The sequence below is a fragment of the Cnephaeus nilssonii genome (genome assembly GCF_951640355.1).
Source record: "Cnephaeus nilssonii genome assembly, chromosome: 9".
NCBI lineage: Eukaryota > Metazoa > Chordata > Mammalia > Chiroptera > Vespertilionidae > Cnephaeus > Cnephaeus nilssonii.
In genome coordinates, this window is record NC_137080.1 from 9,106,131 (window position 1) to 9,116,749 (window position 10,619).

The 10,619-nt window shown below is 47.3% G+C and overlaps 1 protein-coding gene across 1 annotated transcript in view; it reads right to left on the bottom strand.

Moving 5' to 3' along the window:
* Positions 1-9,852, bottom strand: part of AKAP12 (A-kinase anchoring protein 12) — a 74,279-nt gene extending 64,427 nt beyond the window's left edge. Inside the window, exon 1 of the mRNA XM_079781393.1 lies at positions 9,501-9,852. Coding sequence (XP_079637519.1) covers positions 9,501-9,662 — 162 coding nt within the window. The 5' untranslated portion in view covers positions 9,663-9,852. The remainder of the gene's footprint in view (positions 1-9,500) is intronic.
* Positions 9,853-10,619: the final 767 nt, after the last annotated feature.

Sequence of the window (10,619 nt, forward strand, 5' to 3'; positions counted from 1 at the left end):
TTATAATTGACTAGATTTGTAGCCAGTCCCTTAATGCTTTAAACTTAGTGTACAAAAAGACAGCAGGAAAATTTTAAAAGTAAAATGAAATCAATAAACAGATTTACACATATATGGAAGCTCAAGTTTTAACAGGAAGGACTTTTAACCAGTGGCACTGGAACAATAGGTAACCATACAGAAAACCAATTTAGATCTCTCCCTCCAGACATAAAGTCATCACGTTTCTAGTGGATGAAAGAGCTCAGTATATGAAAGGGAAAACGTTAATTTTTTAGGACTGAGCTCTGGAGTTCTCCCTTTGTCTCCACAGTTCCCAGCACAGTTCCTGAGCACAGACACTAGCAAAGAAGTGTTTATGGAATCAAGATTGAAGAGTGATAAGCGCGGGGAAAGCCAGACCCTACTCTGATCCGCAAGGACTTGCTTAGGTTTTAAGATTTTGTCACAGATTTTGGGAGCAGCCAAAGGCCATAAAGTAAGCCCTCAGCTACTGTCTACTTATCTAGCAAAAAGGAAGTTTAGAATTAATCAAGGAGGGAAAAGGCTTAAGAGGCAAGCAGATGGAAAGGAAAACCGTGAACAGTGACAAGTCGGTGCTTCTCGCTCAGGAAGGGTAATAGCATCTGATTCCACACCTATTCACCCTGAACAGCACATTCTTAAGACAACCCTCTACCAACAACAGCACGCTTGCTTTTGATACAAGAGAATAAAGGAATGAAATAATGCAGGAGGAATATTTTCCTTTGTGTATGTGAGAAGGGAAATACCTAACAACTCTTCCAACATCATCTGAAACCCTCCCTCCCACCCACACTAGCTCCAACCTCCATCAGTCTGTGCTGTTGTCATCTTGGCCTGGACCACCTGGCCCTGGCCCTCCATCAGCTCCGACCCCCTACATTCCTTCTTAAGACAATGGTGGCCACACCAGGCAAATCAGAATATGGGAGAACATGAAGCTACAGAATCTCAGTCCTCCGATTGGCAGGTTTTCTGATTCAATGCATCTAGAATGGGCCCAGGGATGTCTTTCAAAAGCTCCCCGGGGGGTTCAATTGAACAACCGGGTTTGGGAACTGGGAAAATATAATCTCTCAACACTCCCGCAGTTTACAATGTCTGCATATAACAAACAGAAGACTGGCCAACCAGTTGTAGTGACCACCCTTCTTAACTGTGACTGGTCTCATTTACTAATCAAATAAAACTGACATCCTCCTATCTAATAAAAGAGTAATATGCAAATTGACCATCACTCCAACACACAAGATGGCTGCCCCCATGTGGTCAAAGATGGCTGCCTCCATGTGGACACAAGATGGCCAGCAGGGGAGGGCAGTTGGGAGGGACCAGGCATGCAGGGGAGGGCAGTTGTGGGCAATCAGGCCAGCAGGGGAGGGCAGATGGGAGAGACCAGGCCTGCAAGGGAGGGCAGTTGTGGGCGATCAGGCCAGCAGGGGAGGGCAGCTGGGAGGGACCAGGTCTGCAAGGGAGGGCAGTTGGGGGTGATCAAGCCTGCAGGGGAGGGCAGTTGGGGGGGACCCAGGCCTGCAAAGGAGGACAGTTGGGGGTGATCAAGCCTGCAGGGGAGGGCAGTTGGGGGGGACCCAGGCCTGCAGGGGAGGGCAATTAGGGGTGATCAGGCCTGCAGGGGAGGGCAATTAGAGGCCAAAAGGCTGGCAGGGAAGCAGTTAGGCATCAATCAGGCTGGCAGGGGAGTGGTTAGGGGATGATCAGGCTGGCAGGCAGAAGCAGTTAGGGGCAATCAGGAAGGCAGGCAGGCGAGCAGTTGGGAGCCAGCAGTCCTGGATTGTGAGAGGGCTGTCCGACATCCCTTGATGGGTATCAGATTGGAGAGGGTGCAGGCTGGGCTGAGGGACACCCCCCCCCCCCCGTGCACGAATTTCATGCACCGGGCCTCTAGTTTTATTATAACTGGTTACAGTTAAACAGAATACAATTACAGGGTTTCTCCCCATTTAAAAAAAAAATATCATGGAGAAACTGTAGGGAAGACTAAAACTATTGAACTAGAATGAATACTTGTAGTAAGAGAAGCAACAGTGTCTGGGAAAGATCCTGAAGTTTCCAGAGCTTTGAACACCTACCGTTTTCTGGGAAAACACATTTTTTCCAGTTAACCGAGCCAGGCCATCATTTGTTAAGAGAATGGGAAGGGACAAAGCCCAGGGGAATTGGATTTCTGTGACCCTCAATCCCCGTTTCCAACATGTATGTCATGGATCAGAAGTATGAAGAAATTTCTGGCAACTAGATTTTAGATTGTTCCCAGAGGGGAACATTTTAAATTGATAGCCTAAAAAGTAGGTCATTGTCTAAGCAAATAAAATTAAAGACAGTTTACTAACTTGGGAAGAAAAAGGAGTCAAGAAGAGTAGTCCCTCAGCCACCTTTTTGCTCTTAAACTTGCCCTATTTTGAGTAATTTCCGGAGGGAAAGTCTTTAAAAATTAACTCACAGTAAAATAAACCATAGCCTTTTATTTAATGCTCTGAAAGCCAGCCCAGTTCCTGACTGGGTGGCCAATATACATGGCAAGGCACTCAACCTCATCATTAAAAATGCACCAAGGAAGTTCAAGTGCCAATTGAGGTACAGACCGAGCAGTATTAGAAAATCTGTGATGCACTGAGGCAAAGGCTTTGGAAAGCGAGTGCTGGCCTCCTAGACAGTAGGGATGCAAAGTGGAAGAATCTCTTTGTTAAGAGGTTTAACAAGGGCTATCAAAATCTAAAGTGAGTATAAATCCTCTGACCCAGCAATTCCACTTCAGAAATCTACCCTAAAGATACACTTGCACACTTACAAAGATATCTGAACTAGGATATTCCTTCCATCCATTTAATATAGCAAAAGATTAGGAAAATAATACAAAAACAGGGGATTGGTTAAATCACTGTGGTACTTCAACCCATAAAGGAGAAATTTATGTATGTAGCCATTAATAAGAATAGGGGTAGATCTTTATGTCCTGATATGAAAAGATATCCAACACCTAAAGTAACAGAATATATATAGTATGATCTTATTTGTTAAAGATGGGACTATTTTTATTTATATCCTTGCCCATGCATAAAGTTTTTGAAAGAATAAGCAAGAAACCACCAATATTGATTTCAAACAATGAGTACTTGAAGGATTGAAAAGAATAGGTGACTTTCACTGATAGATCCTCCCTTCCCCCAACTGATGGATGGAGTATGATGTAACCTGCACCTGCGGCCTGGACATTCCTGAGCACCTAACCAGGCACCTTATATGGACTGTACATTGAACCGCCAATCAGCACCTGCCAAATACCCTAAGCCTTTGTCCCTAAGTACCTAAGTGCCTAATCATGTGCCTTATATGAAACCACCAATCAGCGCGTGCCGAGTACCCTAAGCCCCATCCCTTCCCATTCCTCCCCTCAAAAGGCGTGTTCACCCCTGCACGAGCTGTTACTCCCCCCTTGTGAGACAGCCCGGCAGGGTCCTTCTCCTCTAATAAAGCCTGTAGTCCTGGTTTTCAGCCCCCTGTCTCATCTTTCATTCATTTTTTACCACAGTTGAAATTGAGGTTTTCAACTATGAACATTTAAAAATAGATATATATTAAACAAATCCTGTTATGCAATGCCTTTAAATAAGTCATTTTAATAAAAGTAAACAAATGCTTTTGATCATCTTATAAAGCTTTTACAATTAAAAACTGATATGAGATCTACAGTCAGCTTTAAATAAGCTCAATTATTCATGATAAGAGATATGAAGGCATGTATGATTGAAATTATTCGATTATTTTAACACCCCAATCCCTTTATTAGATGTACTAATGAGAAGGACACATAAAGATGATCATAGGTATAAAATCCTACCCTTATCCCAGCCTATGTGGCTCATCAGTTAAGTGTTGACCCATGAACCAGGTCATGGCTCCATCTGGGCCAGGGCACATGCCCCATTAGGGGGGCATACAGGAGGCAGCCAATCAATGATTCTCTCTCACTATTTTTTTTTTAATTTTAAAGAAGTATTCTGTTTGTTTGTTTTTTAATATATTTTATTGATTTTTTACAGAGAGGAAGGGAGAGAGATAGAGAGTTAGAAACATCGATGAGAGAGAAACATCGATCAGCTGCCTCCTGCACACCCCTTACTGGGGATGTGCCCGAAACCAAGGTATATGCCCTTGACCGGAATCGAACCTGGGACCTTTCAGTCCGAAGGCTGACGCTCTATCCACTGAGCCAAACCGGTTTCGGCTCTCTCACTATTGATGTTTCTATCTTTCTCTCTCCCTTCTTCTCTCTGAAATCAATATATATATATAAATATATATATATATTTATAAATATATATAAATATATATAAATATATATATTTAATCTTACCCTTACATTCTCTAATATGATGCTAATTTGCAGGAAAATGGCCAGAAATCTAATTAGACAAATCAAATAATTATAATTATAGATTTTTCAAGAATTTATTGAAAATATGCTTACATATAGTGCTTTTCCCTTCCGGAACCCAGCTTTCCCCCCCTCCCCCATATTTTTTCATTGAATTCTTTTAAACTTATTCTGAATTGTAAGAGAACTAAGAATTGGGTTTGAGGATGTTTTCTTCATGAGTTAAAAGTACTGACTATGTTTTTCTCAGAATTCAAAGTGCTATAAATACTAATTTCTCACTTCATGAACGACTACAGCATATAGGGTTATAGAGGTCAAGGATAAGCACCATTTAATTTGATTTTCCTTTCTTTGGTGTTCTACAACACTGAATATGTGTTAAAGCTGATAAAGAAGTAGAAGAAGAAAAAACCCAACTCTATTAAAATACCTTTTAACATAAGACATTTTATTTCCATTTTATTAATCATCCTGTAAGATACCAAACTAGAATGGTCCTTATAATATCAGTTTAAAGCCATCCAGGCACAGCGTTCAGTCAACCCAAATGAATGCAAAAGGATGCACACTGAGGCCTGTGCTTTGCAGAGTGAGGTATTTCAAGTGGAAATCTCCACTGATTGCATCCATCTACCAGCCTAAATAGCTGCCGTAGAGTCAAGGGCGGGGCCTGCTGTCCCCACAGGGTACAGCTATCCTAAATGACCATCCTCGCATCACATCTCCAATTTCAGGGCTGTGTTCCAATCAGATAGTAGCACCATTTATAATCTGGCTAAAATCCACAAGACAGGGTAGCCACACACATAAAAACACCACTCTCGACACAAGGGTTTGTAAAAGAAAATGAAAAAGAAACACCACTCTGCTAACAAACATGTAATTCTTGCCTAATCATCTTAAGTGCCGGCCCTTTCAGTGTAAAACTGGTGCCATAATCCCATCAAGGCCATCTTCAGTCTCCGTCCCCATCTTGTAAAACAGAGGGCAAGTGAGAGAAAGCATACCACCACCACCTCAGGCTGGAAGAGGAATTACGAAATGCACTTAGTCAACTCAATGGTCTGTTTTAATGCCGGAAAGGCAAAGACATCCTTCCATCTGCTAATCAGATAGTGGATCCTTCTAACTGAGTACAAGTTTGTGTTTTGGTGATTCAGCTCTTGTAATCAAATGGAACCACAACTTGAAGGACTGACCAGAGTCCTCATCTTCCCACCCGCCAGGGACACGGGCCTCCCACTGTGGCAACTGACCACTGTTCCATTTCTCCTTCGGAAGTCACTGATGAAGCAGAAAATACAGAAAGGCTAACGTAGAGGATGGTGACAGTCCAGACTTAGCCTGGAGCTTGGCTCCACAATCAAGATCTGCCAGAGTCCTGGAATTAAATTTGTCATCTATATGCCATATACTCCACTCTATATTGACACCGGATTTAAAACACTCTTTGAAGACAAATTTTTAAGACAGACGATTGAGGTTTTACTTACCCTTTATGTTTGGCAGTTAATATTCCTGCCCCTGTAGTAGCCAAAATAGCCAAGTCTCAAAATTAAACCTGGAAAATAATTGATCAAGCCATTTTCTCCCAGAATTTACATATGAAGACGGTAAAAAAATTGACTAGAAGGTAAGATTCCTTCCACTTATTGAAAAATACCACAGATGCCCTAGCTGGTTTGGCTCAGTGGATAGAGTGTCAGTCTGCGGACTGAAGGGTCCCAGGTTCGATTCCTGCCTGTCAAGGGCACATGCCCGGTTGCAGGCTCGATCCCCAGTGGGGGGCCTTCAGGAGGCAGCCGATCAATTCTCATCATTGATGTTTCTATCTCTCTCTCCCTCTCCCTTCCTCTCTGAATCTGCTAACATGTACTAAACATCAATACCCCTGCCCAGAAAAAATATTTTTCTATTTTTTTAAAAAGAAAAATACCACAGATAAAACCAAGACTTCTGCCTCAGTGCATCTAAACGTTAAGCTTGAGCAATCAAGCTTGACCTGACAGGAGTAACAACTCAGTGAGTGTAACATCTTTTGATGTGTGAGCACTTACTCAGTGAGCAACTGGTAACTGAAATTAGCAGAAAAAAGGAAAGTAAACTGGATTGCTAAATAGGCAACGTGCACATGATATGAATATCCTTTTAGATGGGCGGGGGGGGGGGGGGAATCTGCTAACAGCCTTTAGTTAATCATCAACATTCTACTGGTGGGAAGGGAATGATGTATTAGTCTAAACCTGCCCAAATGTCCACAGACCCAAACAAGAAAGCTCAAGATGCAATTCAAACTATTCAATGCATTTAAGTGATCTCATTTGAGCCCCTTGCCTATTTGTGGCTAATATATTGGTCTATTTGATATCAAAGGCAATTTGAAATTGCCTAGCATGCCACTCTTTCAAGAGAAATAGAAACCAAAGTTCCCAAATCTGAATTTTTGCCAAAATATTCATTATATGTATTAATAACCAAACAGACTGACTTGACGTAATCACTGTCGGCTGCATGAGATGGATCACGATGAGAAGGTCAAAGGTTAAATTGGAGAAAAATTAGATGAGCAGGGTATGGCCCGACTTGATCGTCTCTAATCAAAGCCAGGGAGCCAGTACCATCCCTTCCTGAGAGCCCACTACGTGCAGGCAGCAGGCAACACCTGGGGGAACACCTGTTATAAACAACAGACATGGTTCCTGCCCTTGTGGAACATTCAGAATAGCTTCAAAAAAACCCAAAAAAAACAAAAACATTAGTCAAGTCACTAAACCCACAAATGTGGAACCTGCTAGGAAGAAGGGTCCATGGCATGGTGAGAGCCTCGAATGGCAGATGGAATTACTCAGAGGTCAGGAACTGGAGCTTAACCGGGTGAAGAGGGGAGGCGAGAGGCGCGTGCTGAGTCACTGCTAATCAGAGTTCTTTAGGAAAGACTTAGGTCTTCAAAACCTGAGAAATACATTTTGCTCATTGGAATGAAAAGCTCCACATTTTCCAAGGACCCATGTAAGTGTATCGATTGCCTCCAAATTGATAACTGGGCAGAACGCCAAAAAGGTCAGTGATATTCTGGATGTCATTTAAGCCATTTTTTTTTAAAGGACAGGGTTTGGCTGTTTCAAGATGGTGGTGACCAGGAGAGAGGGAGAAGACTAAGATTCTGGAGAAAAAAGATATAAAGAGAAGGGAATCAGAAAATGGAAGGAATATTTTTTACACGAACAAATTAGAATTTATTGGGAAGGGGGTAAGTACCATATTTCAGTGTGAAGTGTTAACAGGAGAACCTGAGGCGTAGTAAAAGCCACGGAAAAAATGAACCTGACTAAAAGCTTTAGCAATGACACATTAACATGACGTTCATTACTGGACTCTAAACACGGGTTATGCAACCAGTTGACAGTAGTTGGCATTAAAAAGTGATGTACAGTAAGCATTAAAATGTGACTCAGATCTCAAAGGGACAGTCCAGTCCTCAGGCCAGGGCTGAGGCACCTTACAAAAATCTAGCTAAGCCAGGCGGTTAGTACTTGTATCTCCAACTATAGGGGCCATGGGTTTTTACAAGGATTTGTAAATTAAAGACGGAAAGTAATCTAGTTAAGAGCAGTCTCAGCCCAAACTAGACTGGGGCATCTAAAGAGGTCAAGACAGCCAAAACCAGTTTGGCTCAGTGGATAGAGCATCGGCCTGCAGACTGAGGGGTCCTGGGTTCGATTCCGGTCAAGGGCATGTACATTGGTTGCGGGCACATCCCCAGTGGGGGGTGTGCAGGAGGCAGCTGGTCTTTCATCGATGTATCTAGCTCTCTATCCCTCCCCCTTCCTCTCTGTAAAATAAATAAATAAATAAATAAATAAATAAATAAATAGGTCAAGACAACGAGGCCACAGTTCTGTGAAATTTACCTAGATTCCAGCTTCTTTTTCCCTATAAAAACACTTATCCAACATATTTACCTATGTATGCATGAAACATGTACTAAACATCAATACCCCTGCCCAGATAACTCTCCAAGGTCCTCATGTCATCTGCATCCTCACATTCGACACACGATTTGTTTTGTGTGTTGTTGTTTTTTTTAACATTAAGTGCGGTTGACCACCTCTTCCTAGGAGGGCATCACAAACCAGGTTGGGCGAAGCTCTGCTAAGGAACGCACACGCTGGGAAATAGATCTAAAACCCAAGGACGGGACCGAGTACCAACTTGGCTGCTGGAAGTGGCCGAGAATATGTATTTCAGCCTGGAAGCCTTAAGACCATACAATGCAAATGTCCTAGCAGGTTCACGGATGCCTTCCGAGACAAGAGCACAGACCGCATCCTTGGAAAACTTCTAGCTACTCCTCCTCCGGGATGTGTTTATCCAACCGAGGCCACAGGCAATGAATGCCCTGAGCGAGAAGGAAGACGCCGCCTCGTTTTTCTGAAACCTGTCATTCCTTCTGGAAACGCGGCGTCTGCCCAGGTTTTCTTTGGCTCCGAGCAAGCTGCACCCCGGGCTTTCTCCGCATCGGGAAGGCGGTGCCCGCTCCCGCCGCTGCCGCAGGAGCACCGGGTACCAGACCCAGGTCGCTGCGGGCACCGCTAGAAACCGGGGCGGCGGGCGGCCTGGGACCCCGGGGCGGCCGGTTGGCCGGGCGGCAGCACGGGCCCTGGCCCAGCAGCTGGCTTTCCGCCTCTGGGAGAGGCAGGGCCCGGGGCTCAGGACTCTGGGCCCCGGGGGTCCGTTCCCGTCCCCCACGGACTCCCCCGCAGCCCCGCGCCTGGGGCTGGGTGGCTCCCGCCGGAAGAGCGCGGAGAAAGGCTCGGTTTTTATGACGGCGGATGGCGCAGTCGTCCGCCTGGAGACCCGCCACAAAGGTGCGAGCCCCCGGCCGCGCTCCCAGCGGCTCGGGTCCCGCCCCGGCGCAAAAAAAAAATAAAACCCAACCACCACCCAGAAAAGAGGGGTTCGTGCGCCCGCCCGAGTTTGCAGATGGGCTGGCCGGGCCGGGAAGTTCTCGCCGGCAGCCATCAGAGGGATCCCCCCACTCCGCCTCCCCGCGGCAGGTGGCCCGGCGCTCCCGTACCTTGGTGGCGGGGTCCGCGGCCGCGGGGTCCGGGTCCCCCGGAGCTGCCGGCGCCGCCTCCGCCCCCGGGCTGCCGCCGCGGGGCTCGGGCTCGGCCGGCGCCCCGCTGCCCGCCTCCGGCTGCTCCGGGCTCCGCTGCTCGGTGGAGCTCCCGGCACCCATGGCTTCTCCGCGGTTCTCCCGCGCCCGGCCGCCGGGTCACGCCTTCTGCGAATCGCGGGGCCGCGGGGCCGAGCGAGAGGCCGTGCGCCCGCGGGGTCCCAGGAGCGCCGTCCTCTCCCGCTCCGCCGCCGAACGCGCCCGGACTGCGAATGGAGGAGACGCGCTCGTGGCAAACTCCTTAAAAGAAAGAAGGAAAAAAAAAAAAAAAAAGAGCCACCTCTTTGCCTCCTCCTCCCCCTTGTTTTCCCCCGGCTTCATCACATGAGCGCCGCCCAGACACGCCTTGCAGCAGCATCCCGCCCCCCCCCCCCCCCCCCGCATCCCGCCCCGCGCCCCAGGCTGCTAGGACCCGAGGCGCAGCGAGTCGCCAGCCCAGGTCCCCGAGAGCGGCCCCCAGGGCGCCTCCCCTTCCGAAAGGGGGACCTGAGCTGGGGGGATGCCCCAGGATTGCCGACGGTGAGGGGGGATGGAGCAAGAGGGGAGGGCAGGAAGCCTCCGGGGAGATGGGGTTCGCCGGGTTTGTTCAATGATAGATACCCAAGGCGGGAGCTGCGGCTGCAGCTGACGTTCAGCTCGCCCAGCTGCGACCCCAAAGCCCCGCTGGCTCCCCTTCAGAGGGTGGTGGACTCGGAAGGTTTGTTCCTGCCCCCGCCCCATTAACAGCAGAAAGGCGAGCGCTCCTTGGCTTCCCTCGGGTCGGACCATATTAGGACACCTCACGTGGCTGGAGCGGGGAATGGAGAGGTGAGCGCAGTCAGGCCACCGAGGAGGTGGGCCCGGCGGCCCCGCGCTCCCCTGCGATCCGGAACAGTGATGTCAGGCGGTGTCATCGGCCACGCCGGCCACCCTCCTTCCCTGGGGGATCGGGAAATGAGACGAGTTACTGGAAAGGAGGGCCTGATGCCGGAGGTCCAGGCTGCTTGTGCCTGCGCCATGCTGGACAGGATGGGATAGATC